At 39.5% G+C, this 26,884-nt stretch overlaps 1 protein-coding gene and 49 non-coding genes across 50 annotated transcripts; 1 reads left to right on the forward strand and 49 right to left on the reverse strand.

Moving 5' to 3' along the window:
• Positions 1-78: 78 nt before the first annotated feature.
• Positions 79-152, reverse strand: Trnan-guu (transfer RNA asparagine (anticodon GUU)). Its single transcript has one exon. It is a non-coding gene; the product is annotated as a tRNA-Asn (tRNA).
• Positions 153-249: 97 nt separating this feature from the next.
• Trnan-guu (transfer RNA asparagine (anticodon GUU)) lies at positions 250-323 on the reverse strand. The gene has a single exon. It is a non-coding gene; the product is annotated as a tRNA-Asn (tRNA).
• A 96-nt stretch (positions 324-419) lies between these two features.
• Positions 420-493, reverse strand: Trnan-guu (transfer RNA asparagine (anticodon GUU)). The gene has a single exon. It is a non-coding gene; the product is annotated as a tRNA-Asn (tRNA).
• Positions 494-590: 97 nt separating this feature from the next.
• On the reverse strand, positions 591-664 carry Trnan-guu (transfer RNA asparagine (anticodon GUU)). Its single transcript has one exon. It is a non-coding gene; the product is annotated as a tRNA-Asn (tRNA).
• Positions 665-761: 97 nt separating this feature from the next.
• Trnan-guu (transfer RNA asparagine (anticodon GUU)) lies at positions 762-835 on the reverse strand. The gene has a single exon. It is a non-coding gene; the product is annotated as a tRNA-Asn (tRNA).
• A 97-nt stretch (positions 836-932) lies between these two features.
• Trnan-guu (transfer RNA asparagine (anticodon GUU)) lies at positions 933-1,006 on the reverse strand. Its single transcript has one exon. It is a non-coding gene; the product is annotated as a tRNA-Asn (tRNA).
• Positions 1,007-1,273: 267 nt separating this feature from the next.
• Trnan-guu (transfer RNA asparagine (anticodon GUU)) lies at positions 1,274-1,347 on the reverse strand. Its single transcript has one exon. It is a non-coding gene; the product is annotated as a tRNA-Asn (tRNA).
• A 97-nt stretch (positions 1,348-1,444) lies between these two features.
• Trnan-guu (transfer RNA asparagine (anticodon GUU)) lies at positions 1,445-1,518 on the reverse strand. The gene has a single exon. It is a non-coding gene; the product is annotated as a tRNA-Asn (tRNA).
• Positions 1,519-1,615: 97 nt separating this feature from the next.
• Trnan-guu (transfer RNA asparagine (anticodon GUU)) lies at positions 1,616-1,689 on the reverse strand. The gene has a single exon. It is a non-coding gene; the product is annotated as a tRNA-Asn (tRNA).
• Positions 1,690-1,786: 97 nt separating this feature from the next.
• Trnan-guu (transfer RNA asparagine (anticodon GUU)) lies at positions 1,787-1,860 on the reverse strand. Its single transcript has one exon. It is a non-coding gene; the product is annotated as a tRNA-Asn (tRNA).
• Positions 1,861-1,957: 97 nt separating this feature from the next.
• On the reverse strand, positions 1,958-2,031 carry Trnan-guu (transfer RNA asparagine (anticodon GUU)). Its single transcript has one exon. It is a non-coding gene; the product is annotated as a tRNA-Asn (tRNA).
• Positions 2,032-2,128: 97 nt separating this feature from the next.
• Trnan-guu (transfer RNA asparagine (anticodon GUU)) lies at positions 2,129-2,202 on the reverse strand. The gene has a single exon. It is a non-coding gene; the product is annotated as a tRNA-Asn (tRNA).
• Positions 2,203-2,299: 97 nt separating this feature from the next.
• Trnan-guu (transfer RNA asparagine (anticodon GUU)) lies at positions 2,300-2,373 on the reverse strand. Its single transcript has one exon. It is a non-coding gene; the product is annotated as a tRNA-Asn (tRNA).
• A 583-nt stretch (positions 2,374-2,956) lies between these two features.
• On the reverse strand, positions 2,957-3,030 carry Trnan-guu (transfer RNA asparagine (anticodon GUU)). The gene has a single exon. It is a non-coding gene; the product is annotated as a tRNA-Asn (tRNA).
• Positions 3,031-3,298: 268 nt separating this feature from the next.
• Trnan-guu (transfer RNA asparagine (anticodon GUU)) lies at positions 3,299-3,372 on the reverse strand. Its single transcript has one exon. It is a non-coding gene; the product is annotated as a tRNA-Asn (tRNA).
• A 97-nt stretch (positions 3,373-3,469) lies between these two features.
• Positions 3,470-3,543, reverse strand: Trnan-guu (transfer RNA asparagine (anticodon GUU)). The gene has a single exon. It is a non-coding gene; the product is annotated as a tRNA-Asn (tRNA).
• Positions 3,544-3,640: 97 nt separating this feature from the next.
• On the reverse strand, positions 3,641-3,714 carry Trnan-guu (transfer RNA asparagine (anticodon GUU)). Its single transcript has one exon. It is a non-coding gene; the product is annotated as a tRNA-Asn (tRNA).
• Positions 3,715-3,811: 97 nt separating this feature from the next.
• Positions 3,812-3,885, reverse strand: Trnan-guu (transfer RNA asparagine (anticodon GUU)). The gene has a single exon. It is a non-coding gene; the product is annotated as a tRNA-Asn (tRNA).
• Positions 3,886-3,982: 97 nt separating this feature from the next.
• Trnan-guu (transfer RNA asparagine (anticodon GUU)) lies at positions 3,983-4,056 on the reverse strand. The gene has a single exon. It is a non-coding gene; the product is annotated as a tRNA-Asn (tRNA).
• Positions 4,057-4,153: 97 nt separating this feature from the next.
• On the reverse strand, positions 4,154-4,227 carry Trnan-guu (transfer RNA asparagine (anticodon GUU)). Its single transcript has one exon. It is a non-coding gene; the product is annotated as a tRNA-Asn (tRNA).
• A 97-nt stretch (positions 4,228-4,324) lies between these two features.
• On the reverse strand, positions 4,325-4,398 carry Trnan-guu (transfer RNA asparagine (anticodon GUU)). The gene has a single exon. It is a non-coding gene; the product is annotated as a tRNA-Asn (tRNA).
• A 97-nt stretch (positions 4,399-4,495) lies between these two features.
• Positions 4,496-4,569, reverse strand: Trnan-guu (transfer RNA asparagine (anticodon GUU)). Its single transcript has one exon. It is a non-coding gene; the product is annotated as a tRNA-Asn (tRNA).
• A 97-nt stretch (positions 4,570-4,666) lies between these two features.
• On the reverse strand, positions 4,667-4,740 carry Trnan-guu (transfer RNA asparagine (anticodon GUU)). The gene has a single exon. It is a non-coding gene; the product is annotated as a tRNA-Asn (tRNA).
• A 583-nt stretch (positions 4,741-5,323) lies between these two features.
• On the reverse strand, positions 5,324-5,397 carry Trnan-guu (transfer RNA asparagine (anticodon GUU)). Its single transcript has one exon. It is a non-coding gene; the product is annotated as a tRNA-Asn (tRNA).
• Positions 5,398-5,660: 263 nt separating this feature from the next.
• On the reverse strand, positions 5,661-5,734 carry Trnan-guu (transfer RNA asparagine (anticodon GUU)). Its single transcript has one exon. It is a non-coding gene; the product is annotated as a tRNA-Asn (tRNA).
• A 97-nt stretch (positions 5,735-5,831) lies between these two features.
• Trnan-guu (transfer RNA asparagine (anticodon GUU)) lies at positions 5,832-5,905 on the reverse strand. Its single transcript has one exon. It is a non-coding gene; the product is annotated as a tRNA-Asn (tRNA).
• A 439-nt stretch (positions 5,906-6,344) lies between these two features.
• On the reverse strand, positions 6,345-6,418 carry Trnan-guu (transfer RNA asparagine (anticodon GUU)). Its single transcript has one exon. It is a non-coding gene; the product is annotated as a tRNA-Asn (tRNA).
• A 1,746-nt stretch (positions 6,419-8,164) lies between these two features.
• Positions 8,165-8,238, reverse strand: Trnan-guu (transfer RNA asparagine (anticodon GUU)). The gene has a single exon. It is a non-coding gene; the product is annotated as a tRNA-Asn (tRNA).
• Positions 8,239-8,335: 97 nt separating this feature from the next.
• On the reverse strand, positions 8,336-8,409 carry Trnan-guu (transfer RNA asparagine (anticodon GUU)). The gene has a single exon. It is a non-coding gene; the product is annotated as a tRNA-Asn (tRNA).
• A 97-nt stretch (positions 8,410-8,506) lies between these two features.
• Trnan-guu (transfer RNA asparagine (anticodon GUU)) lies at positions 8,507-8,580 on the reverse strand. The gene has a single exon. It is a non-coding gene; the product is annotated as a tRNA-Asn (tRNA).
• A 1,745-nt stretch (positions 8,581-10,325) lies between these two features.
• Trnan-guu (transfer RNA asparagine (anticodon GUU)) lies at positions 10,326-10,399 on the reverse strand. Its single transcript has one exon. It is a non-coding gene; the product is annotated as a tRNA-Asn (tRNA).
• Positions 10,400-10,496: 97 nt separating this feature from the next.
• Trnan-guu (transfer RNA asparagine (anticodon GUU)) lies at positions 10,497-10,570 on the reverse strand. The gene has a single exon. It is a non-coding gene; the product is annotated as a tRNA-Asn (tRNA).
• A 97-nt stretch (positions 10,571-10,667) lies between these two features.
• Trnan-guu (transfer RNA asparagine (anticodon GUU)) lies at positions 10,668-10,741 on the reverse strand. Its single transcript has one exon. It is a non-coding gene; the product is annotated as a tRNA-Asn (tRNA).
• Positions 10,742-12,935: 2,194 nt separating this feature from the next.
• On the forward strand, positions 12,936-17,588 carry LOC139967094 (uncharacterized). The gene has a single exon (XM_071970814.1). The coding sequence runs from the start codon at positions 12,936-12,938 to the stop codon at positions 17,586-17,588; it is 4,653 nt and encodes a 1,550-aa protein (XP_071826915.1).
• A 1,672-nt stretch (positions 17,589-19,260) lies between these two features.
• On the reverse strand, positions 19,261-19,334 carry Trnan-guu (transfer RNA asparagine (anticodon GUU)). The gene has a single exon. It is a non-coding gene; the product is annotated as a tRNA-Asn (tRNA).
• Positions 19,335-19,431: 97 nt separating this feature from the next.
• On the reverse strand, positions 19,432-19,505 carry Trnan-guu (transfer RNA asparagine (anticodon GUU)). The gene has a single exon. It is a non-coding gene; the product is annotated as a tRNA-Asn (tRNA).
• A 97-nt stretch (positions 19,506-19,602) lies between these two features.
• Trnan-guu (transfer RNA asparagine (anticodon GUU)) lies at positions 19,603-19,676 on the reverse strand. Its single transcript has one exon. It is a non-coding gene; the product is annotated as a tRNA-Asn (tRNA).
• A 96-nt stretch (positions 19,677-19,772) lies between these two features.
• Trnan-guu (transfer RNA asparagine (anticodon GUU)) lies at positions 19,773-19,846 on the reverse strand. The gene has a single exon. It is a non-coding gene; the product is annotated as a tRNA-Asn (tRNA).
• A 97-nt stretch (positions 19,847-19,943) lies between these two features.
• Positions 19,944-20,017, reverse strand: Trnan-guu (transfer RNA asparagine (anticodon GUU)). The gene has a single exon. It is a non-coding gene; the product is annotated as a tRNA-Asn (tRNA).
• A 97-nt stretch (positions 20,018-20,114) lies between these two features.
• Trnan-guu (transfer RNA asparagine (anticodon GUU)) lies at positions 20,115-20,188 on the reverse strand. Its single transcript has one exon. It is a non-coding gene; the product is annotated as a tRNA-Asn (tRNA).
• Positions 20,189-20,285: 97 nt separating this feature from the next.
• Positions 20,286-20,359, reverse strand: Trnan-guu (transfer RNA asparagine (anticodon GUU)). Its single transcript has one exon. It is a non-coding gene; the product is annotated as a tRNA-Asn (tRNA).
• A 96-nt stretch (positions 20,360-20,455) lies between these two features.
• On the reverse strand, positions 20,456-20,529 carry Trnan-guu (transfer RNA asparagine (anticodon GUU)). Its single transcript has one exon. It is a non-coding gene; the product is annotated as a tRNA-Asn (tRNA).
• Positions 20,530-20,626: 97 nt separating this feature from the next.
• Trnan-guu (transfer RNA asparagine (anticodon GUU)) lies at positions 20,627-20,700 on the reverse strand. Its single transcript has one exon. It is a non-coding gene; the product is annotated as a tRNA-Asn (tRNA).
• Positions 20,701-20,797: 97 nt separating this feature from the next.
• Trnan-guu (transfer RNA asparagine (anticodon GUU)) lies at positions 20,798-20,871 on the reverse strand. The gene has a single exon. It is a non-coding gene; the product is annotated as a tRNA-Asn (tRNA).
• A 97-nt stretch (positions 20,872-20,968) lies between these two features.
• On the reverse strand, positions 20,969-21,042 carry Trnan-guu (transfer RNA asparagine (anticodon GUU)). Its single transcript has one exon. It is a non-coding gene; the product is annotated as a tRNA-Asn (tRNA).
• Positions 21,043-21,139: 97 nt separating this feature from the next.
• Trnan-guu (transfer RNA asparagine (anticodon GUU)) lies at positions 21,140-21,213 on the reverse strand. Its single transcript has one exon. It is a non-coding gene; the product is annotated as a tRNA-Asn (tRNA).
• A 583-nt stretch (positions 21,214-21,796) lies between these two features.
• Trnan-guu (transfer RNA asparagine (anticodon GUU)) lies at positions 21,797-21,870 on the reverse strand. The gene has a single exon. It is a non-coding gene; the product is annotated as a tRNA-Asn (tRNA).
• A 97-nt stretch (positions 21,871-21,967) lies between these two features.
• Trnan-guu (transfer RNA asparagine (anticodon GUU)) lies at positions 21,968-22,041 on the reverse strand. The gene has a single exon. It is a non-coding gene; the product is annotated as a tRNA-Asn (tRNA).
• Positions 22,042-22,138: 97 nt separating this feature from the next.
• Positions 22,139-22,212, reverse strand: Trnan-guu (transfer RNA asparagine (anticodon GUU)). The gene has a single exon. It is a non-coding gene; the product is annotated as a tRNA-Asn (tRNA).
• A 922-nt stretch (positions 22,213-23,134) lies between these two features.
• Positions 23,135-23,425, reverse strand: Trnay-gua (transfer RNA tyrosine (anticodon GUA)). Its single transcript has 2 exons — positions 23,388-23,425; positions 23,135-23,170 (listed from the first exon to the last, which is right to left on the reverse strand). It is a non-coding gene; the product is annotated as a tRNA-Tyr (tRNA).
• Positions 23,426-26,884: the final 3,459 nt, after the last annotated feature.

Consider the following 26,884-nt stretch of genomic DNA (forward strand, 5'->3'; position numbering starts at 1 on the left):
TGTAGACTAAGAATATGGGACTAATTTAGCTGAATTAACTATACATGAACTATTTAAAAAATCAAAAGAACTCAAGCTCGCTCCCGGGTGGGCTTGAACCACCAACCTTTCGGTTAACAGCCGAACGCGCTAACCGATTGCGCCACGGAAGCTTGCCTAATAAAGGAACATTGTAGACTAAGAATATGGGTCTAATTTAGCTGAATATACTATATATGAACTATTTAAATGATCAAAAGAACTCAAGCTCGCTCCCGGGTGGGCTTGAACCACCAACCTTTCGGTTAACAGCCGAACGCGCTAACCGATTGCGCCACGGAAGCTTGCCTAATAAGGAACATTGTAGACTAAGAATATGGGACTAATTTAGCTGAATTAACTATACATTAACTATTGAAAAGATCAAAAGAACTCAAGCTCGCTCCCGGGTGGGCTTGAACCACCAACCTTTCGGTTAACAGCCGAACGCGCTAACCGATTGCGCCACGGAAGCTTGCCTCATAAAGGAACATTGTAGACTAAGAATATGGGACTAATTTAGCTAAATTAACTATACATGAACTATTTAAATTATCAAAAGAACTCAAGCTCGCTCCCGGGTGGGCTTGAACCACCAACCTTTCGGTTAACAGCCGAACGCGCTAACCGATTGCGCCACGGAAGCTTGCCTTACAAAGGAACATTGTAGACTAAGAATATGGGACTAATTTAGCTGAATTAACTATACATGAACTATTTAAAAAATCAAAAGAACTCAAGCTCGCTCCCGGGTGGGCTTGAACCACCAACCTTTCGGTTAACAGCCGAACGCGCTAACCGATTGCGCCACGGAAGCTTGCCTAATAAAGGAACATTGTAGACTAAGAATATGGGTCTAATTTAGCTGAATATACTATATATGAACTATTTAAATTATCAAAAGAACTCAAGCTCGCTCCCGGGTGGGCTTGAACCACCAACCTTTCGGTTAACAGCCGAACGCGCTAACCGATTGCGCCACGGAAGCTTGCCTAATAAGGAACATTGTAGACTAAGAATATAGGACTAATTTAGCTGAATTAACTATACATTAACTATTGAAAAGATCAAAAGAACTCAAGCTCGCTCCCGGGTGGGCTTGAACCATCAACCTTTCGGTTAACAGCCGAACGCGCTAACCGATTGCGCCACGGAAGCTTGCCTCATAAAGGAACACTGTAGACTAAGAATATGGGATTGATTTAGCTAAATTAACTATACATGAACTATTTAAATTATCAAAAGAACTCAAGCTCGTTCCCGGGTGGGCTTGAACCACCAACCTTTCGGTTAACAGCCGAACGCGCTAACCGATTGCGCCACGGAAGCTTGCCTTACAAAGGAACATTGTAGACTAAGAATATGGGATTGATTTAGCTGAATTAACTATACATGAACTATTTAAATTATCAAAAGAACTGAAGCTCGTTCCCGGGTGGGCTTGAACCACCAACCTTTCGGTTAACAGCCGAACGCGCTAACCGATTGCGCCACGGAAGCTTGCCTTACAAAGGAACATTGTAGACTAAGAATATGGGACTAATTTAGCTAAATTAACTATACATGAACTATTTAAATTATCAAAAGAACTCAAGCTCGCTCCCGGGTGGGCTTGAACCACCAACCTTTCGGTTAACAGCCGAACGCGCTAACCGATTGCGCCACGGAAGCTTGCCTCATAAAGGAACATTGTAGACTAAGAATATGGGACTAATTTAGCTAAATTAACTATACATGAACTATTTAAATTATCAAAAGAACTCAAGCTCGCTCCCGGGTGGGCTTGAACCACCAACCTTTCGGTTAACAGCCGAACGCGCTAACCGATTGCGCCACGGAAGCTTGCCTTACAAAGGAACATTGTAGACTAAGAATATGGGACTAATTTAGCTAAATTATCTATACATGAACTATTTAAATTATCAAAAGAACTCAAGCTCGCTCCCGGGTGGGCTTGAACCACCAACCTTTCGGTTAACAGCCGAACGCGCTAACCGATTGCGCCACGGAAGCTTGCCTCATAAAGGAACATTGTAGACTAAGAATATGGGATTGATTTAGCTAAATTAACTATACATGAACTATTTAAATTATCAAAAGAACTCAAGCTCGCTCCCGGGTGGGCTTGAACCACCAACCTTTCGGTTAACAGCCGAACGCGCTAACCGATTGCGCCACGGAAGCTTGCCTCATAAAGGAACATTGTAGACTAAGAATATGGGACTAATTTAGCTAAATTAACTATACATGAACTATTTAAAAAATCAAAAGAACTCAAGCTCGCTCCCGGGTGGGCTTGAACCACCAACCTTTCGGTTAACAGCCGAACGCGCTAACCGATTGCGCCACGGAAGCTTGCCTCATAAAGGAACATTGTAGACTAAGAATATGGGATTGATTTAGCTGATCATTAGCTGGAATGGTTTATTGCCAAACACATTTCACGATTTTTTAACTAGTAACAGTGTGATACATCACCACAACACACGGAATGCTGATAATGCACATTTCTTTTCTTATAAAACATCAATTGGGAGGCTTCGTCTTAGAAATCGTGCAATAAAGACATGGAATTCCATAACAGAGAGCTTCAAAACCAAAGTATCCAGTAAAATATTCAAAAAGCATCTGACCAAAGACGCTATATCCAGATATTATTAAGTCACCCATTCATTTGCACGATAACAAATCATTATCGTAAATATTATCACCATATATAGTATTCATTGAATGTCGAATTATTCTATTTTGTATTGTTATGTAAATACTTTTCTTCTTTCCTTAATACAGGGAGTCTTCTACTTTGTTAAGCTGTTGTACGCTATTTGGAAGACTTCCTTCACACTGTAAATTTACACGTGAAAAACAAATAAATAAATCAAATCAAATCAAATCTAACTATATATGAACTTTTTAAATTATCAAAAGAACTCAAGCTCGCTCCCGGGTGGGCTTGAACCACCAACCTTTCGGTTAACAGCCGAACGCGCTAACCGATTGCGCCACGGAAGCTTGCCTTAGAAAGGAACATTGTAGACTAAGAATATAGGACTAATTTAGCTGAATTAACTATAAATTAACTATTGAAAAGATCAAAAGAACTCAAGCTCGCTCCCGGGTGGGCTTGAACCACCAACCTTTCGGTTAACAGCCGAACGCGCTAACCGATTGTGCCACGGAAGCTTGCCTCATAAAGGAACATTGTAGACTAAGAATATGGGATTGATTTAGCTAAATTAACTATACATGAACTATTTAAATTATCAAAAGAACTCAAGCTCGTTCCCGGGTGGGCTTGAACCACCAGCCTTTCGGTTAACAGCCGAACGCGCTAACCGATTGCGCCACGGAAGCTTGCCTTACAAAGGGACACTGTAGACTAAGAATATGGGACTAATTTAGCTGAATTAACTATAAATTAATTATTGAAAAGATCAAAAGAACTCAAGCTCGCTCCCGGGTGGGCTTGAACCACCAACCTTTCGGTTAACAGCCGAACGCGCTAACCGATTGCGCCACGGAAGCTTGCCTCATAAAGGAACATTGTAGACTAAGAATATGGGATTGATTTAGCTGAATTAACTATACATGAACTATTTAAATTATCAAAAGAACTCAAGCTCGTTCCCGGGTGGGCTTGAACCACCAACCTTTCGGTTAACAGCCGAACGCGCTAACCGATTGCGCCACGGAAGCTTGCCTTACAAAGGAACATTGTAGACTAAGAATATGGGATTGATTTAGCTGAATTAACTATACATGAACTATTTAAATTATCAAAAGAACTGAAGCTCGTTCCCGGGTGGGCTTGAACCACCAACCTTTCGGTTAACAGCCGAACGCGCTAACCGATTGCGCCACGGAAGCTTGCCTTACAAAGGAACATTGTAGACTAAGAATATGGGATTGATTTAGCTGAATTAACTATACATGAACTATTTAAATTATCAAAAGAACTGAAGCTCGTTCCCGGGTGGGCTTGAACCACCAACCTTTCGGTTAACAGCCGAACGCGCTAACCGATTGCGCCACGGAAGCTTGCCTTACAAAGGAACACTGTAGACTAAGAATATGGGATTGATTTAGCTAAATTAACTATACATGAACTATTTAAATTATCAAAAGAACTGAAGCTCGTTCCCGGGTGGGCTTGAACCACCAACCTTTCGGTTAACAGCCGAACGCGCTAACCGATTGCGCCACGGAAGCTTGCCTTACAAAGGAACATTGTAGACTAAGAATATGGGATTGATTTAGCTGAATTAACTATACATGAACTATTTAAATTATCAAAAGAACTGAAGCTCGTTTCCGGGTGGGCTTGAACCACCAACCTTTCGGTTAACAGCCGAACGCGCTAACCGATTGCGCCACGGAAGCTTGCCTTACAAAGGAACATTGTAGACTAAGAATATGGGACTAATTTAGCTAAATTAACTATACATGAACTATTTAAATTATCAAAAGAACTCAAGCTCGCTCCCGGGTGGGCTTGAACCACCAACCTTTCGGTTAACAGCCGAACGCGCTAACCGATTGCGCCACGGAAGCTTGCCTCATAAAGGAACATTGTAGACTAAGAATATGGGACTAATTTAGCTAAATTAACTATACATGAACTATTTAAATTATCAAAAGAACTCAAGCTCGCTCCCGGGTGGGCTTGAACCACCAACCTTTCGGTTAACAGCCGAACGCGCTAACCGATTGCGCCACGGAAGCTTGCCTCATAAAGGAACATTGTAGACTAAGAATATGGGATTGATTTAGCTGATCATTAGCTGGAATGGTTTATTGCCAAACACATTTCACGATTTTTTAACTAGTAACAGTGTGATACATCACCACAACACACGGAATGCTGATAATGCACATTTCTTTTCTTATAAAACATCAATTGGGAGGCTTCGTCTTAGAAATCGTGCAATAAAGACATGGAATTCCATAACAGAGAGCTTCAAAACCAAAGTATCCAGTAAAATATTCAAAAAGCATCTGACCAAAGACGCTATATCCAGATATTATTAAGTCACCCATTCATTTGCACGATAACAAATCATTATCGTAAATATTATCACCATATATAGTATTCATTGAATGTCGAATTATTCTATTTTGTATTGTTATGTAAATACTTTTCTTCTTTCCTTAATACAGGGAGTCTTCTACTTTGTTAAGCTGTTGTACGCTATTTGGAAGACTTCCTTCACACTGTAAATTTACACGTGAAAAACAAATAAATAAATCAAATCAAATCAAATCTAACTATATATGAACTTTTTAAATTATCAAAAGAACTCAAGCTCGCTCCCGGGTGGGCTTGAACCACCAACCTTTCGGTTAACAGCCGAACGCGCTAACCGATTGCGCCACGGAAGCTTGCCTTAGAAAGGAACACTGTAGACAAGAATATGGGGCTAATTAAGCTGAATTAACTATATATGAACTATTTAAAAAATCAAAAGAACTCAAGCTCGCTCCCGGGTGGGCTTGAACCACCAACCTTTCGGCAGCCGAACGCGCTAACCGATTGCGCCACGGAAGCTTGCCTCATAAAGGAGCATTGTAGACTAAGAATATGGGACTAATTTAGCTGAATTAACTATACATGAACTATTTCAAAAATCAAAAGAACTCAAGCTCGCTCCCGGGTGGGCTTGAACCACCAACCTTTCGGTTAACAGCCGAACGCGCTAACCGATTGCGCCACGGAAGCTTGCCTCATAAAGGAACATTGTAGACTAAGAATATGGGACTAATTTAGCTGAATTAACTATACATGAACTATTTAAATTATCAAAAGAACTCAAGCTCGCTCCCGGGTGGGCTTGAACCACCAACCTTTCGGTTAACAGCCGAACGCGCTAACCGATTGCGCCACGGAAGCTTGCCTCATAAAGGAACATTGTAGACTAAGAATATAGGTCTAATTTAGCTGAATTAACTATACATGAACTATTTAAATTATCAAAAGAACTCAAGCTCGCTCCCGGGTGGGCTTGAACCACCAACCTTTCGGTTAACAGCCGAACGCGCTAACCGATTGGGCCACGGAAGCTTGCCTTAGAAAGGAACATTGTAGACTAAGAATATAGGACTAATTTAGCTGAATTAACTATAAATTAACTATTGAAAAGATCAAAAGAACTCAAGCTCGCTCCCGGGTGGGCTTGAACCACCAACCTTTCGGTTAACAGCCGAACGCGCTAACCGATTGTGCCACGGAAGCTTGCCTCATAAAGGAACATTGTAGACTAAGAATATGGGATTGATTTAGCTAAATTAACTATACATGAACTATTTAAATTATCAAAAGAACTCAAGCTCGTTCCCGGGTGGGCTTGAACCACCAGCCTTTCGGTTAACAGCCGAACGCGCTAACCGATTGCGCCACGGAAGCTTGCCTCATAAAGGAACATTGTAGACTAAGAATATAGGTCTAATTTAGCTGAATTAACTATACATGAACTATTTAAATTATCAAAAGAACTCAAGCTCGCTCCCGGGTGGGCTTGAACCACCAACCTTTCGGTTAACAGCCGAACGCGCTAACCGATTGGGCCACGGAAGCTTGCCTCATAAAGGAACATTGTAGACTAAGAATATAGGTCTAATTTAGCTGAATTAACTATACATGATGTCACATTAGAATAGTATAATTTAGTTAATTTGTATTTGTATGACAGAAGAAGTCAATCTGTCAGCTGTTTATTTTAGAAAGTTTTTTTTTAGTAACTTTTACTTTAGTCAATGCTGGTTGTTGTTGATGTTGGAAAGTAGTATCCAAGGATGTAGGACAATTTACATAAACCCTAATCCCTCTATTCACTACAAAAATACAAGGTAGCATAATTGAGTATGTATACAAAAGAAACATCACCAGGTCAGGGCATAGTATAATAATACAAAGGTACAGGGTAGCATAGCATAGCTAGTGCACACAAAAGAAACCTACCAGGGCAGGACATAGTCAAGATGACAATGTATTGTATTGCCAAGTTATGCAAATTGATACACTATTAATTATGTGTGACATCACATCCAGCCAGTGAAGTGAGTGTTGGATAAGATTTTTATTCACTCTCCAAAATACCATCATCGGATTGAGTCCTGCTATATCTCTTAGCTGAAAAAGACGGAGCTACAATATTGTGATTTTCATATCATGGGGCACAGGATCCTATATATAGGATACCTGTATTGAAGCCTGGGCTGGCATACTTTAATTAATGTCTGGCATTTAACTGTGAAAGCTTGAAACACAATTTTTCCCTGGAGATTCCAGTATCACACAATATTTAGTGTTCTGGATAGGGCAGCTTGTCGGCAGAGTTGGGATGGAAGTACATCACCTGACCGGATAAAGTAAAGCTGTATTGCAGAGCTCGTCTGACAGTTTAAGAACTGGAACCATTTGCCACTTTCCTCTCACATTGGGTCGAAGACCGGAAGCTTTTGAGGATAGTTTTATCACCGACTATAACACCTACCACAACCTGATATCAGCAACCACGTGTCAACAAGTATTGTCAACACCTTTAGGCAATATTCGTCATAGTGACAACTCAGAACTCATTTTTTTTTTAAGATAAATGTTAAATCAGAATTTCATGATGTAAAGGGGGGAAAGCTCTTCAGACTAGAAGAGGTAATCTCATTCTTCTATAGAGAAAAGAATATCCAATTAATATATATTAAGACTAAATTTATACGTGCCAGTTTGCTCTCTCGCAATTGAAAAAGATCCAGGGGTATCAAAACTTTGGAAAGTCTTAACCTTTTCAGTAGTTAAGCTAAATCTAGTATATGTTATCCTCTGGTAAAGATTGCGCCAAAGCAATCTGTTATCTCTAAGTATTCAGGAGTCCTACGTGTTCCTAAGCAGTATTACAGAACGCTGTAACCTTTATTTTGCATGTTCCTTTTTTTTATTATTTTAAGGAGAAAGTTCCTCCTCAATAAATACCTATTCACTTAAGAAGTTGAATTTATAAAACTTGTTCTGCATCATTAGTTGGTTGGAGTATTTCTTTTTTACATTGCATATTGATTTTGGATAGCCGCTAGGCGAATGTGTCGCATTGCCACTTGCATTCTTTTTGTGGGTGACACATGAACTATTTAAAAAATCAAAAGAACTCAAGCTCGCTCCCGGGTGGGCTTGAACCACCAACCTTTCGGTTAACAGCCGAACGCGCTAACCGATTGCGCCACGGAAGCTTGCCTTAGAAAGGAACATTGTAGACTAAGAATATGGGACTAATTTAGCTGAATTAACTATACATGAACTATTTAAAAAATCAAAAGAACTCAAGCTCGCTCCCGGGTGGGCTTGAACCACCAACCTTTCGGTTAACAGCCGAACGCGCTAACCGATTGCGCCACGGAAGCTTGCCTAATAAAGGAACATTGTAGACTAAGAATATGGGTCTAATTTAGCTGAATATACTATATATGAACTATTTAAATGATCAAAAGAACTCAAGCTCGCTCCCGGGTGGGCTTGAACCACCAACCTTTCGGTTAACAGCCGAACGCGCTAACCGATTGCGCCACGGAAGCTTGCCTAATAAGGAACATTGTAGACTAAGAATATAGGACTAATTTAGCTGAATTAACTATACATGAACTATTTAAATTATCAAAAGAACTCAAGCTCGCTCCCGGGTGGGCTTGAACCACCAACCTTTCGGTTAACAGCCGAACGCGCTAACCGATTGGGCCACGGAAACTTGCCTCATAAAGGAACATTGTAGACTAAGAATATAGGTCTAATTTAGCTGAATTAACTATACATGATGTCACATTAGAATAGTATAATTTAGTTAATTTGTATTTGTATGACAGAAGAAGTCAATCTGTCAGCTGTTTATTTTAGAAAGTTTTTTTTTAGTAACTTTTACTTTAGTCAATGCTGGTTGTTGTTGATGTTGGAAAGTAGTATCCAAGGATGTAGGACAATTTACATAAACCCTAATCCCTCTATTCACTACAAAAATACAAGGTAGCATAATTGAGTATGTATACAAAAGAAACATCACCAGGTCAGGGCATAGTATAATAATACAAAGGTACAGGGTAGCATAGCATAGCTAGTGCACACAAAAGAAACCTACCAGGGCAGGACATAGTCAAGATGACAATGTATTGTATTGCCAAGTTATGCAAATTGATACACTATTAATTATGTGTGACATCACATCCAGCCAGTGAAGTGAGTGTTGGATAAGATTTTTATTCACTCTCCAAAATACCATCATCGGATTGAGTCCTGCTATATCTCTTAGCTGAAAAAGACGGAGCTACAATATTGTGATTTTCATATCATGGGGCACAGGATCCTATATATAGGATACCTGTATTGAAGCCTGGGCTGGCATACTTTAATTAATGTCTGGCATTTAACTGTGAAAGCTTGAAACACAATTTTTCCCTGGAGATTCCAGTATCACACAATATTTAGTGTTCTGGATAGGGCAGCTTGTCGGCAGAGTTGGGATGGAAGTACATCACCTGACCGGATAAAGTAAAGCTGTATTGCAGAGCTCGTCTGACAGTTTAAGAACTGGAACCATTTGCCACTTTCCTCTCACATTGGGTCGAAGACCGGAAGCTTTTGAGGATAGTTTTATCACCGACTATAACACCTACCACAACCTGATATCAGCAACCACGTGTCAACAAGTATTGTCAACACCTTTAGGCAATATTCGTCATAGTGACAACTCAGAACTCATTTTTTTTTTAAGATAAATGTTAAATCAGAATTTCATGATGTAAAGGGGGGAAAGCTCTTCAGACTAGAAGAGGTAATCTCATTCTTCTATAGAGAAAAGAATATCCAATTAATATATATTAAGACTAAATTTATACGTGCCAGTTTGCTCTCTCGCAATTGAAAAAGATCCAGGGGTATCAAAACTTTGGAAAGTCTTAACCTTTTCAGTAGTTAAGCTAAATCTAGTATATGTTATCCTCTGGTAAAGATTGCGCCAAAGCAATCTGTTATCTCTAAGTATTCAGGAGTCCTACGTGTTCCTAAGCAGTATTACAGAACGCTGTAACCTTTATTTTGCATGTTCCTTTTTTTTATTATTTTAAGGAGAAAGTTCCTCCTCAATAAATACCTATTCACTTAAGAAGTTGAATTTATAAAACTTGTTCTGCATCATTAGTTGGTTGGAGTATTTCTTTTTTACATTGCATATTGATTTTGGATAGCCGCTAGGCGAATGTGTCGCATTGCCACTTGCATTCTTTTTGTGGGTGACACATGAACTATTTAAAAAATCAAAAGAACTCAAGCTCGCTCCCGGGTGGGCTTGAACCACCAACCTTTCGGTTAACAGCCGAACGCGCTAACCGATTGCGCCACGGAAGCTTGCCTTAGAAAGGAACATTGTAGACTAAGAATATGGGACTAATTTAGCTGAATTAACTATACATGAACTATTTAAAAAATCAAAAGAACTCAAGCTCGCTCCCGGGTGGGCTTGAACCACCAACCTTTCGGTTAACAGCCGAACGCGCTAACCGATTGCGCCACGGAAGCTTGCCTAATAAAGGAACATTGTAGACTAAGAATATGGGTCTAATTTAGCTGAATATACTATATATGAACTATTTAAATGATCAAAAGAACTCAAGCTCGCTCCCGGGTGGGCTTGAACCACCAACCTTTCGGTTAACAGCCGAACGCGCTAACCGATTGCGCCACGGAAGCTTGCCTAATAAGGAACATTGTAGACTAAGAATATAGGACTAATTTAGCTGAATTAACTATACATGAACTATTTAAATTATCAAAAGAACTCAAGCTCGCTCCCGGGTGGGCTTGAACCACCAACCTTTCGGTTAACAGCCGAACGCGCTAACCGATTGGGCCACGGAAACTTGCCTCATAAAGGAACATTGTAGACTAAGAATATAGGTCTAATTTAGCTGAATTAACTATACATGATGTCACATTAGAATAGTATAATTTAGTTAATTTGTATTTGTATGACAGAAGAAGTCAATCTGTCAGCTGTTTATTTTAGAAAGTTTTTTTTTAGTAACTTTTACTTTAGTCAATGCTGGTTGTTGTTGATGTTGGAAAGTAGTATCCAAGGATGTAGGACAATTTACATAAACCCTAATCCCTCTATTCACTACAAAAATACAAGGTAGCATAATTGAGTATGTATACAAAAGAAACATCACCAGGTCAGGGCATAGTATAATAATACAAAGGTACAGGGTAGCATAGCATAGCTAGTGCACACAAAAGAAACCTACCAGGGCAGGACATAGTCAAGATGACAATGTATTGTATTGCCAAGTTATGCAAATTGATACACTATTAATTATGTGTGACATCACATCCAGCCAGTGAAGTGAGTGTTGGATAAGATTTTTATTCACTCTCCAAAATACCATCATCGGATTGAGTCCTGCTATATCTCTTAGCTGAAAAAGACGGAGCTACAATATTGTGATTTTCATATCATGGGGCACAGGATCCTATATATAGGATACCTGTATTGAAGCCTGGGCTGGCATACTTTAATTAATGTCTGGCATTTAACTGTGAAAGCTTGAAACACAATTTTTCCCTGGAGATTCCAGTATCACACAATATTTAGTGTTCTGGATAGGGCAGCTTGTCGGCAGAGTTGGGATGGAAGTACATCACCTGACCGGATAAAGTAAAGCTGTATTGCAGAGCTCGTCTGACAGTTTAAGAACTGGAACCATTTGCCACTTTCCTCTCACATTGGGTCGAAGACCGGAAGCTTTTGAGGATAGTTTTATCACCGACTATAACACCTACCACAACCTGATATCAGCAACCACGTGTCAACAAGTATTGTCAACACCTTTAGGCAATATTCGTCATAGTGACAACTCAGAACTCATTTTTTTTTTAAGATAAATGTTAAATCAGAATTTCATGATGTAAAGGGGGGAAAGCTCTTCAGACTAGAAGAGGTAATCTCATTCTTCTATAGAGAAAAGAATATCCAATTAATATATATTAAGACTAAATTTATACGTGCCAGTTTGCTCTCTCGCAATTGAAAAAGATCCAGGGGTATCAAAACTTTGGAAAGTCTTAACCTTTTCAATAGTTAAGCTAAATCTAGTATATGTTATCCTCTGGTAAAGATTGCGCCAAAGCAATCTGTTATCTCTAAGTATTCAGGAGTCCTACGTGTTCCTAAGCAGTATTACAGAACGCTGTAACCTTTATTTTGCATGTTCCTTTTTTTTATTATTTTAAGGAGAAAGTTCCTCCTCAATAAATACCTATTCACTTAAGAAGTTGAATTTATAAAACTTGTTCTGCATCATTAGTTGGTTGGAGTATTTCTTTTTTACATTGCATATTGATTTTGGATAGCCGCTAGGCGAATGTGTCGCATTGCCACTTGCATTCTTTTTGTGGGTGACAATTAAATGGGGGCCTGTCCGGGAATTCTATCCAAGATTTAAGCATAAGCATTTTCTTTGACAGAAGTGAAAAATACATAACTGGTTGGTGTCATAAAATTCAACCTGTGAATTATATGTATATTAATTGTTTGTATTTACTTGTATTCGCAGACGAATTCCGCAAGAGCAGCTCTTATTTGGTCGGTCTACCTGTGTACTTCCATTCTAGCGTCTTACTGGCGGTCCCGACAAGAACTGAAGCAACATCTAACGTAATGTTGGTTGGCAAGTAGTTAATTGTGTTTTGTATTTTACATGTTTTATGCCAGACGTGAAATCCACTTACACAATTAGTGTATCATTGTTGTTTAATCGTACAACTGTGTTACCTATGATATGAAATTACATTGTTGTCGGATGTAACTATAAATTGCGCGCACTCTAAACTAAACTGCAGGCATCAGTAATTGGTTTCAATACATTGTCATTGTTATACATTAGTCATGACTAGTCAACTAGAGTTAGAAAAACTTGTGTCAATCGGAGAAAAGTTAGGTCTCAAAGGTGTAGAACTAAAACAATTCTTAGATGATGAAAGGGACAAGCTTAAGCAAGAACGAGATGAAGAAAGAGATCGAAGAGCTAAGCAAAGGGCGATTGATGCACACGAACAAGAAGAAGATAGGCAGAGACAAGAAAAGATAGAAAGAGAAAAGGCAAAGCAGTTAGAAATACAACTCAAGATAGAAGAAGCAAAGCAAGCCCAAGCTGAGGCACAAGCACAGATAGGCAATGGAGGTTATCATGGTAATGGTAGTGCAGCAAGAAGTAGACCACCTAAACTGCCACCATTCAACCAAGAGAAAGACGACATTGATGCATATATCAATAGATTTGAACGTTATGCCACATTGCAAGGTTGGGATAGGGATACTGTATGGGCCACAAGTCTTTCAGCACTTATTCAAGGTTGTGGATTGTTTGAATATTCATCACTTTCACTTGAGGATTCCAAAGATTACGACAAGGTAAAGCAAGCCTTATTACGTGCATACCACCTTACAGCCGATGGTTTTAGGAAGAAATTTCGTGATATTAGACCTGCACATGAAGATACAGGAACCAAGTATGTCACAAAATTAAAGAATTATCTCCATAGATGGATGGAATTAGAGGAAGTAACTACTTATGAACAACTCCAAGACATAATATTGAGAGAGCAGTTCTTGAACTCATGTAGCAAAGATTTGGAAACATTTCTGAAAGAAAGAAAGCCGAAGAACATCACAACAATGGGTGAATTTACCGATCAATATGTAGAAGCACATGGAGGTTGGTATCCTGGTCACTCCAAGAATAGTAGAAGTACTCAAAACAGTAATTCCACGAGGAACCAGAATCGTAACAACGGAAGATTCCACAATCACAATCAGAAGTTCCAGCAACAAAATCAGAAAGGGAAAACGTATTCTGGGCAGAGAAGTGAACCCAGGAAATGCTATATTTGTGATAAACCAGGCCACTTTGCAAGAGACTGTAGGACAAAGCGAATGCAAACCATGGCTCTTATGACAGATGTATTTAGTGACATGATGGAGAAACGCGCCTCAACTTTGACCGAACAGAACCTTCCAGACAAAAAGGAAACTGGCGGTGCATGTACAGACATTGGGGCATTCATGATGGTAAAGCCAGATCCTCATCTATTCCAAGCAAGTAAGAAGGGATTCTTCACATTAGATTGTGGTCACAAGTTAACTGTATTGACTCAAGTTACAGCCGCATGTAAAGATCAGAATTTATCGTCGATGCCTGTTCAAATGGGTAAGATAGGGAATCAAAGTGTTAAAGTATTACGGGACAGTGGATGCAGTGGTGTAGTTGTAAGATCTCAGTACGTCAAGCCCAGCCAAATGACAGGTGACGTTAAAACTTGCATCCTGATTGACGGTACGGTACGACAATATCCCGTTGCCAACATACTCGTGGATACTCCATACTTCTCAGGTTCAGTTTCGGCCTTGTGTATGAATGATCCAGTCTATGATTTAATTCTAGGGAATGTCCCAGGTGTACGAGAACCTACCAATCCAGACCCGAATTGGGAAGAGTCACAGACACAGGATCAACCAGTACAACCACCACCAAATGTAACCAAGCCTATGGCAATAAGAAATGATGATGACCCAAATACAGTTGCCGCAGCACAGACAAGGAGTCAGAGCAAAGCAAAAGAGAAGCCCTTTAAAAAGTTAAAGGTATCGTCCCCGATTGGTGAAGAGGTTACTGCAGACATGCTACGTGAAAAGCAACAACAGGACCCCACCTTGGAAAAAATCAGACAGTTAGCCGAAACAGGAGATGATAAAGTGAGTAAAAATGGGAGTACTCATAAATATGTGAAGTCCAGTGGCATTCTCTACAGAGAATTTAGTTCTCCTCGAGTGGAATTTGGAAACAGATTTAGGCAGGTAGTAGTTCCAGTTGACTACAGAGATCATGTATTAAAGGTAGCACACGAATCGATTCTAGGGGGTCATCAAGGATCCAAAAAGACGCGTGATAAAGTAATGAGTGACTTTACATGGCCTGGAATGCAAGCAGACGTTACCAGGTATTGTCAGTCGTGTGATGTATGCCAAAGAACCCTCCCTAAAGGTCGTGTTACTAAAGTACCATTAGGAAGTATGCCGCTGATTGAAGAACCATTTCAAAGGGTAGCAGTAGACTTAGTAGGACCGATCAAGCCAGCCACAGAGCGTGGACATCGATACATATTGGTTTTAGTTGACTACGCAACTAGATACCCAGAAGCAGTACCAATGAAAACCATTGAAGCTGAGTCAGTAGCTGAGGAACTCCTTGGAATTTATTCAAGATTAGGCTTCCCAAAAGAAGTATTAACTGACCAAGGATCTCAGTTTGTCTCTGGCGTCATGAAAGAAGTTAGCCGATTATTGTCAATTCGCCGATTAACCACGACTCCGTACCATGCCATGTGCAATGGGTTGGTAGAGAAATTTAATGGCACATTGAAAGCAATGTTAAAGAAGATGTGCGATGAAAGGCCTAAAGATTGGGACAGATATATAGATCCCCTACTGTTTGCGTACAGGGAAACGCCACAGGAAAGCACAGGCTTCTCGCCATTTGAACTGCTATATGGGCGGACCGTGCGTGGTCCTATGCGGATTCTTAAGGAATTATGGACCGGCGAATCAGAAGTAAGTGAGACGAAGACTGTGTACCAGTACGTGTTGGACTTACAGGAACGTTTGGAGCAAACATGTCAACTAGCACGTGAGGAGATCAAGAAGTCTAGACAAAGGTACAAAACGTACTACAACAAGAAAGCAAGAGTAAGAAACATGAAAGTAGGAGAAGAAGTCCTCCTCCTTCTCCCCACTGATAAGAACAAGCTACTTATGCAGTGGAAGGGACCATTTCCAATAGTGGAGAAAGTTGGTACAATGAACTACAAAATAGACTTTGGCCATAGGGTCAAAACATTTCACGCCAACCTGCTAAAGAAATATAACAGACGTGAAGTGGCAGCTACTATGTTCGAGATGCCAATACAAAGTATGTATGAAGTTGTCTGCACATCGGTTCTAGAAGATGAACCACAAGAGGAATCTGGTATATCTGAACTCAAATCATTTTTCACAGATGATCTTATACATCTTCCACCTATGTTTCAGAAGGAGCGAAGTACTGATGTGAATATCAGCGGACAATTAGGAAAAACAAAAACTCAACAGGTACAACAAATATTGACAGAGTTTGAAGACAGTTTGACTGACCTACCGGGGAAGACAAAGCTCGGTGAACATGTCATCAAAGTCAGCGATACAACACCTATAAGGAGTAAACCTTATCCAATACCACATGCTCTTCGAGATGATATCCGCAAGGAGATCCAAAGTATGCTGAGGATGGGCGTAATATCGCACAGCAAAAGTCCATACGCTTGTCCGTTGGTAGCATTAAAGAAGCCGGATGGATCTTTGAGGGCCTGTTGCGACACACGCAAAATTAACATGATCACGGAGTTTGATGCTGAGCCTGTTCCAGACCAGGAAGAGATTTTTGCAAAGTTATCCAAGGATTGCTACTTCAGTAAAATCGATCTGAGCAAAGGTTACTGGCAAATCCCAATGGCAAAAGAGTCGAAGCCATTAACAGCATTTGTGACTCATGATGGGTTATACGAGTTCAATATGATGCCATTTGGTCTTGTGAATTCTGGTGCTACATTCAACAGAGTGATGAGGAAGCTTCTTAAAGGAATTGAGAATGTCCATAGTTATGTAGATGATATCCTGATACACACTCAGACATGGGAGGAACATCTCCAGAGAGTAAAAGAAGTCTTCACAAGAATCAAGAAAGCCAACTTGACGGCTAGACCTACAAAATGTTTCATTGGGTACAATGAGGTGGAATTTTTAGGACATATTATAGGAGAAGGTAGAGTAAAGCCCAAACCTGACAAAATTAAAGCCATTCAGCAAGCAGAGAGACCAACTACAAAGACTCAAGTGAGATCATTCTTAGGGTTGGTAGGTTACTACAGGAAGTTTGTACCAAACTTCGCAGCCGTGGCAGTACCACTGACTAACTGTACGAAGAAAGGGGAACCAAACGTGATTAGATGGGGCGAGAGCCAGGAACAGGCGTTCCAAACACTGAAGAGTAAGCTTGCAAGCTCACCGATACTTCAGCTCCCCGACCTCCACAGAGAATTCACACTTCGGACAGACGCTTCGGATACAGGAGTTGGTGCGATCCTTCTTCAGGAGTTTGCAGGTGAAAAATTTCCAGTAGCCTATGCTAGCAAAAAGCTGAACAAGAGTCAAATGAGATACTCAGTGATGGAGAGAGAATGCTTGGCCGTAGTCTGGGCTGTACTCAAGTTTGAGCCATATCTCTATGGCAAGGAATTTGTAATAGAGACAGACCATCAACCATTGACATGCATTCGGAAGTCGAAAGTGGCAAATGGAAGGATAATGAGGTGGGCACTGGCATTACAGCCATATCGTTACCGCATCCAAGTGATAAAGGGAGCCGATAATGTAGGGGCTGACTACTTGAGTAGAAGTACAGAAATAATGCAAGCCAATTTCTTATCCTTCATCAGCAAAGAGCTGTAAGAAATTCATTTCCAATAGTGTATGGAAATGTGTGATTTCAGGAAGCTTAGGGAGAAGCAGAGGAAATTGAAGGAGATTTCAGTGCAGGATAGGCTGAAACAAATATCCTAATGTGAGATGTGTATAAATGTGTTAGACACATTTTATTAAAGGAGGGAGTTAATTGTCACATTAGAATAGTATAATTTAGTTAATTTGTATTTGTATGACAGAAGAAGTCAATCTGTCAGCTGTTTATTTTAGAAAGTTTTTTTTTAGTAACTTTTACTTTAGTCAATGCTGGTTGTTGTTGATGTTGGAAAGTAGTATCCAAGGATGTAGGACAATTTACATAAACCCTAATCCCTCTATTCACTACAAAAATACAAGGTAGCATAATTGAGTATGTATACAAAAGAAACATCACCAGGTCAGGGCATAGTATAATAATACAAAGGTACAGGGTAGCATAGCATAGCTAGTGCACACAAAAGAAACCTACCAGGGCAGGACATAGTCAAGATGACAATGTATTGTATTGCCAAGTTATGCAAATTGATACACTATTAATTATGTGTGACATCACATCCAGCCAGTGAAGTGAGTGTTGGATAAGATTTTTATTCACTCTCCAAAATACCATCATCGGATTGAGTCCTGCTATATCTCTTAGCTGAAAAAGACGGAGCTACAATATTGTGATTTTCATATCATGGGGCACAGGATCCTATATATAGGATACCTGTATTGAAGCCTGGGCTGGCATACTTTAATTAATGTCTGGCATTTAACTGTGAAAGCTTGAAACACAATTTTTCCCTGGAGATTCCAGTATCACACAATATTTAGTGTTCTGGATAGGGCAGCTTGTCGGCAGAGTTGGGATGGAAGTACATCACCTGACCGGATAAAGTAAAGCTGTATTGCAGAGCTCGTCTGACAGTTTAAGAACTGGAACCATTTGCCACTTTCCTCTCACATTGGGTCGAAGACCGGAAGCTTTTGAGGATAGTTTTATCACCGACTATAACACCTACCACAACCTGATATCAGCAACCACGTGTCAACAAGTATTGTCAACACCTTTAGGCAATATTCGTCATAGTGACAACTCAGAACTCATTTTTTTTTTAAGATAAATGTTAAATCAGAATTTCATGATGTAAAGGGGGGAAAGCTCTTCAGACTAGAAGAGGTAATCTCATTCTTCTATAGAGAAAAGAATATCCAATTAATATATATTAAGACTAAATTTATACGTGCCAGTTTGCTCTCTCGCAATTGAAAAAGATCCAGGGGTATCAAAACTTTGGAAAGTCTTAACCTTTTCAGTAGTTAAGCTAAATCTAGTATATGTTATCCTCTGGTAAAGATTGCGCCAAAGCAATCTGTTATCTCTAAGTATTCAGGAGTCCTACGTGTTCCTAAGCAGTATTACAGAACGCTGTAACCTTTATTTTGCATGTTCCTTTTTTTTATTATTTTAAGGAGAAAGTTCCTCCTCAATAAATACCTATTCACTTAAGAAGTTGAATTTATAAAACTTGTTCTGCATCATTAGTTGGTTGGAGTATTTCTTTTTTACATTGCATATTGATTTTGGATAGCCGCTAGGCGAATGTGTCGCATTGCCACTTGCATTCTTTTTGTGGGTGACACATGAACTATTTAAAAAATCAAAAGAACTCAAGCTCGCTCCCGGGTGGGCTTGAACCACCAACCTTTCGGTTAACAGCCGAACGCGCTAACCGATTGCGCCACGGAAGCTTGCCTTAGAAAGGAACATTGTAGACTAAGAATATGGGACTAATTTAGCTGAATTAACTATACATGAACTATTTAAAAAATCAAAAGAACTCAAGCTCGCTCCCGGGTGGGCTTGAACCACCAACCTTTCGGTTAACAGCCGAACGCGCTAACCGATTGCGCCACGGAAGCTTGCCTAATAAAGGAACATTGTAGACTAAGAATATGGGTCTAATTTAGCTGAATATACTATATATGAACTATTTAAATGATCAAAAGAACTCAAGCTCGCTCCCGGGTGGGCTTGAACCACCAACCTTTCGGTTAACAGCCGAACGCGCTAACCGATTGCGCCACGGAAGCTTGCCTAATAAGGAACATTGTAGACTAAGAATATAGGACTAATTTAGCTGAATTAACTATACATTAACTATTGAAAAGATCAAAAGAACTCAAGCTCGCTCCCGGGTGGGCTTGAACCACCAACCTTTCGGTTAACAGCCGAACGCGCTAACCGATTGCGCCACGGAAGCTTGCCTCATAAAGGAACATTGTAGACTAAGAATATGGGACTAATTTAGCTAAATTAACTATACATGAACTATTTAAATTATCAAAAGAACTCAAGCTCGCTCCCGGGTGGGCTTGAACCACCAACCTTTCGGTTAACAGCCGAACGCGCTAACCGATTGCGCCACGGAAGCTTGCCTCATAAAGGAACATTGTAGACTAAGAATATGGGACTAATTTAGCTAAATTAACTATACATGAACTATTTAAATTATCAAAAGAACTCAAGCTCGCTCCCGGGTGGGCTTGAACCACCAACCTTTCGGTTAACAGCCGAACGCGCTAACCGATTGCGCCACGGAAGCTTGCCTCATAAAGGAACATTGTAGACTAAGAATATGGGACTAATTTAGCTAAATTAACTATACATGAACTATTTAAATTATCAAAAGAACTCAAGCTCGCTCCCGGGTGGGCTTGAACCACCAACCTTTCGGTTAACAGCCGAACGCGCTAACCGATTGCGCCACGGAAGCTTGCCTAATAAGGAACATTGTAGACTAAGAATATAGGACTAATTTAGCTGAATTAACTATACATGAACTATTTAAATTATCAAAAGAACTCAAGCTCGCTCCCGGGTGGGCTTGAACCACCAACCTTTCGGTTAACAGCCGAACGCGCTAACCGATTGCGCCACGGAAGCTTGCCTCATAAAGGAACATTGTAGACTAAGAATATGGGACTAATTTAGCTAAATTAACTATACATGAACTATTTAAATTATCAAAAGAACTCAAGCTCGCTCCCGGGTGGGCTTGAACCACCAACCTTTCGGTTAACAGCCGAACGCGCTAACCGATTGCGCCACGGAAGCTTGCCTCATAAAGGAACATTGTAGACTAAGAATATGGGACTAATTTAGCTAAATTAACTATACATGAACTATTTAAATTATCAAAAGAACTCAAGCTCGCTCCCGGGTGGGCTTGAACCACCAACCTTTCGGTTAACAGCCGAACGCGCTAACCGATTGCGCCACGGAAGCTTGCCTCATAAAGGAACATTGTAGACTAAGAATATGGGACTAATTTAGCTAAATTAACTATACATGAACTATTTAAATTATCAAAAGAACTCAAGCTCGCTCCCGGGTGGGCTTGAACCACCAACCTTTCGGTTAACAGCCGAACGCGCTAACCGATTGCGCCACGGAAGCTTGCCTCATAAAGGAACACTGTAGACTAAGAATATGGGACTAATTTAGCTAAATTAACTATACATGAACTATTTAAATTATCAAAAGAACTCAAGCTCGCTCCCGGGTGGGCTTGAACCACCAACCTTTCGGTTAACAGCCGAACGCGCTAACCGATTGCGCCACGGAAGCTTGCCTCATAAAGGAACATTGTAGACTAAGAATATGGGATTGATTTAGCTGATCATTAGCTGGAATGGTTTATTGCCAAACACATTTCACGATTTTTTAACTAGTAACAGTGTGATACATCACCACAACACACGGAATGCTGATAATGCACATTTCTTTTCTTATAAAACATCAATTGGGAGGCTTCGTCTTAGAAATCGTGCAATAAAGACATGGAATTCCATAACAGAGAGCTTCAAAACCAAAGTATCCAGTAAAATATTCAAAAAGCATCTGACCAAAGACGCTATATCCAGATATTATTAAGTCACCCATTCATTTGCACGATAACAAATCATTATCGTAAATATTATCACCATATATAGTATTCATTGAATGTCGAATTATTCTATTTTGTATTGTTATGTAAATACTTTTCTTCTTTCCTTAATACAGGGAGTCTTCTACTTTGTTAAGCTGTTGTACGCTATTTGGAAGACTTCCTTCACACTGTAAATTTACACGTGAAAAACAAATAAATAAATCAAATCAAATCAAATCTAACTATATATGAACTTTTTAAATTATCAAAAGAACTCAAGCTCGCTCCCGGGTGGGCTTGAACCACCAACCTTTCGGTTAACAGCCGAACGCGCTAACCGATTGCGCCACGGAAGCTTGCCTCATAAAGGAACATTGTAGACTAAGAATATGGGACTAATTTAGCTGAATTAACTATAAATTAACTATTGAAAAGATCAAAAGAACTCAAGCTCGCTCCCGGGTGGGCTTGAACCACCAACCTTTCGGTTAACAGCCGAACGCGCTAACCGATTGCGCCACGGAAGCTTGCCTCATAAAGGAACATTGTAGACTAAGAATATGGGACTAATTTAGCTGAATTAACTATAAATTAACTATTGAAAAGATCAAAAGAACTCAAGCTCGCTCCCGGGTGGGCTTGAACCACCAACCTTTCGGTTAACAGCCGAACGCGCTAACCGATTGCGCCACGGAAGCTTGCCTCATAAAGGAACATTGTAGACTAAGAATATGGGATTGATTTAGCTAAATTAACTATACATGAACTATTTAAATTATCAAAAGAACTCAAGCTCGTTCCCGGGTGGGCTTGAACCACCAACCTTTCGGTTAACAGCCGAACGCGCTAACCGATTGCGCCACGGAAGCTTGCCTTACAAAGGAACATAGACTAAGAATATGGGATTTATTTAGCTGAATAAACTAAATAAACTATATATGAACTATTTAAAAAATCAAAAGAACTCAAGCTCGCTCCCGGGTGGGCTTGAACCACCAACCTTTCGGCAGCCGAACGCGCTAACTGATTGCGCCACGGAAGCTTGCCTCATAAAGGAGCATTGTAGACTAAGAATATAGGTCTAATTTAGCTGAATTAACTATACATGAACTATTTAAATTATCAAAAGAACTCAAGCTCTCTCCCGTGTGGGCCTTAACCACCAACCTTTCGGTTAAAAGCCGAACGCGTTTTTTTCCTCTTTTAATTTAAAGTGAGCCCACTGGTTCACCCATTCACTCAACAATATATACAATAAGTTCTTACAGAACTAATTAATAAAAATAAATAATATAGTTACTTTTTAATGTCCTTATACCGTACGTTGTATGTTATTCAGAAATACTTTTTACTTAATTCGATTGTAATCTCATATAGTATAATACCTTGAAAATGTTGTTCAAGTCTATAATATATCGTTGAATTAATACTGAGCTTTATTTTTACAGATATAGCCCTAATTAAATATGCGCTAACCGATTACGCCATGCGCTAAGCGGAACGCGCTTACCGACTGCGCCACGGAAGCTTGCCTGAGAAAGGAACATTGTAGACTAAGAATATGGGATTAATTTAACTGAATTAACTATGAACTATTTAAAACACAAAAGAACTCAAGTTCGCTCCCGGGTGGGCTTGAACCACCAACCTTTCGGTTAACAGCCGAACGCGCTATTTTTTCTCTCTTATTGGTAGGCGAGCCCACTGGCTCACCCATCTCAAAACTGTATATATAATAAATGTTTACAGAAATGTGAAAATAATAATGAAATGAATGGTAGTATCTCGCAAATGTTGCTTTTTAAGCGACACTTGAAATTTGAATACTGTAATTACGGTTACTAAGTTTTCGAGACGTGTTATACGTCCTTTACTACAGCCGAACGCGCTAACCGATTGCGCCACGGAAGCTTGCCTTAGAAATGATCATCTCAAGGAAGTAAGAATTTGAAACACTGTATAGGACTCCCCTCATTAGTGTCATTGTCTGGTGCAGTGAACTGAATAACAGTCTATACGTGATTTCAAACATTTATTGTGAGACAGATGCTTTCATTTCTTTCTTTCCAAAAACTAATTTATGCATATAAGTTGATGTTATGTATATAAACACTACTGCATGTATGCTATTCATTAACCAGAGCAGGTCCATAGTCACTGGGGCATTACGGTTCTGCGAATGAACGGTCTCGAGCTTGTGCATTGTGCAGTTTAATTTCATCCATTATTCATCGTTTAATCGTGCAATATATATGAATAATTCATATTCTTCCCTCACTGTACTACTAAAAACATTCTCCTTCCGGCAGACGATCGCCATAACCGATTGCGCAATGGATATATTGTAGGAAGTATATATTATGTATTTCCCCAAACACAATGCAGGGAGCAAGTTAAAATGTAACTTGTTCTCGGGTGGGCTTAAACTCTCTCTCTTTTGGTAAAGTGTTGGTGCAATGGAGTAGGGACATCGACACAGGTTTGGCATTAAGGGGGAAGGGGAAGTGGGCGGAGTCAGATCAATGTCATTTCTGTTAGGAGCCACACCCCTTCCCTCCGATGCCAGTTACCCTGTGATGACGACCATCAACGTGCGCCAGGACACTATGAATATCAATGTCAAAGGTCTCATGATCCTGAACATCATAGAAGGAGGAGGGGGGGTCCACTTTTGCTTTTCTGTGAAAGTAGTCTTCAAAACAACAATTTCCAAACGTTCTGTCTGCACCTGATCCCATTATATTCTCACGAAGCTGAATGACTTAAACGAATGCAGTTGAAGAATACTTATTGGGGTTCGTATGGAACACAACACACTATATTTGAATTTTGTTGATATGATTTAATCGGCTGGATTCAGTCATATCGCCATCTATATACCATATATATGTTTACAGCCGCAGCTTCCCAACGCATTCCTTCTTGCAAGATTCAATGCTTTCTCATTAACAGATCGTAAACCAATCATAACCCCCTGCCCAAATTGTTAGACCGTATTATTTCTTGTTTACTTTCTCGTGGTTTTACTGTTCATATTATAAATACATAGCAAGGGCTAGACTTTCTTACAAAATACATATTATGTTGTTACACTTGACTAGAATTGCGAGAGGGAAATACTTGATTATGCCAACAGGAGGCAATGTACATGGTATTCCTGAAGCGGGAATGATTGAGACACCAACAATTATGTGAGTATATTAAACGCAGCAAACCAGGCATCAATTTGATATCTATACCTGTTTTGAAGGTAGGGCTGCACTGTGCCCCCCCCCCACCCACCCCGCGAGATTCAGTCAACAAGAGGAACATTGAGCGAAAGGGACAGACACGAAGGGGTTGCATGTAGCTAATTCAAGTGTCTTTCAAAAAGTCCACTGGCAGAAGTTTGTACGGAAATATGAAAAGGAGAGAGATGAATTCAGACTATAGATCAGCACCAAGTCCCCCATAACTTTATTTGCCTAAAACTACAGTATATAGGTTAGATATCTTTGGAGCAAACGAACCAATGCCATCTCATATATCCTCTGGTTTAAGTTTCCTTTCTTAAGTTTATTTGAAAATCATTTAATTTTCTATTGCTGGTATAATATCCGTATACAGTGCTGCGTGTTCCAGAACTGTACAGTGATATATACTACTGCCCTATAGGTTACATAGAGTATAGAACGTATTTTCTGTCGTACGAAACTTATGTAGCTTTTCAATTGTGAATAGGATACGTGTTATCGTCAACAACATCATGGTGTTAAGTTCTGAATCTTCTAATTCGACTCAGCACCCTTCAGCCAGGTAGCGAACGTCTTTATTTAAAAAAAAAAAAACGAGAAGATTAGACAAGACATGATATAGACAAAATCATTGATTTACATATCCATTTTTACTACTTTTTGTATTCGCAACACTGTGGAGTCTATAATAGTCGGCCTTTAACTTTTGTGTATTGATTGACATCAAATATCTAATCTATATAGAGATGTTTCTTTCTCTTACACGTACGCCTAATTGTGTTATTACACCCAACGGTCCCAACCCCTCCCTCCTCATCCAGGCTTCCCTTCGCTGCCGTTTGTATACCTCCTTTTATAGAGATATAATAAAGGACTAACTTAAAGTAAACCACTTTACTTCGATTCTTGGATCCCTGTCAAATCACTAATCGATGATTTCTTTTACGGAAGCTTAAAAGTGCCATCAACATAAGAAAAACTTTGCCCTATAAGTTGACATTTTTCAGTAAATTGTTTAGATAACAAGATAATATCTTATCAAAAATCAGAAAAATATGTTGGATTGCTCAGTTGCTTTAATTGAGCAATTGAACAATTTTTCTGCAAATGTTTAATTGACAACTTATCAGGTCTCGTCAATTCAACATTTTCCTGCAAAATGTTCAGTTGTTCACTTCATTCCAACTGAGCAATCGAACAGTTTTCTGCAAACTGTTTAATTGACAACTTATCGTATCTCGTCAACTCAGCATTAATGTTTCATTGTTCACTTCATTCCAACTGAGCAATTGAAAAATGTTGAATTGGCCAGATGTGATAAGCTGTCAATTAAACATTTTGCAGAAAACGGTACCAATGCTCTACAGTCAAGCTGTTCAGTGTTCATATTTACACAATCAAATACAGGTAGTCGATATAAATGCATCATGTTCAAATTAGTTATGTCTGTAGTTTGCGGAGTACAACATGAATCGACCACTGGACCCTTGTAAAATCTTATTTATGTAAATGATTTAAGCTTTCGTCTCGCGCACTGCTCTGCTGATATGTAAGCCCTGGATGCTGTTACTATACTTTTCACATCTTTGGTAAGAATGCAGAGGAAATCTCAAACATAGCTAGTTGTAGATTCAATGATCACATGCAGAATGTTGTAATCATTTAGAGAATACAAGTTAGCTGTTTTCTTGTCTTTTCAAGATTTTCCAGCCTAAATTGAATGAAGCCTATAATATGTCAGTTGTATGTTTCAGAGGACCGTTGGGAATATTTAACCGGCTAACTAAGTAGCCGCTGTTTAATACAGTTTTAATTTAATAAAATAATAAATATATGGTGTATGTGTATTTGTAAACAGCGAAGGGATTGTTTACTCACTCAGCTCCTAATCGTGGTAGAACACACTCCCTTCGCTGAGCTGGCTTCTTTTGTATACCTCCTATTTATAGGTAACACAATTAAACGTTAACTGAAAGCAGAATACTTGTGTTTCGATTTTTTGAATCCTATCAAATGATTTATCGACCAACCTTTCTGCTTCAAAATATAAGCCAATCAATTTCTCTGTACCGTTAAAGGGGGAGTGTATTGACGATGACAATTGTTCAAAGAAGTTGGCAAAGTTGAATATATTCTC

This window comes from Apostichopus japonicus, chromosome 4, assembly GCF_037975245.1.
Source record: "Apostichopus japonicus isolate 1M-3 chromosome 4, ASM3797524v1, whole genome shotgun sequence".
NCBI classification, from domain to species: Eukaryota; Metazoa; Echinodermata; class Holothuroidea; order Aspidochirotida; family Stichopodidae; genus Apostichopus; species Apostichopus japonicus.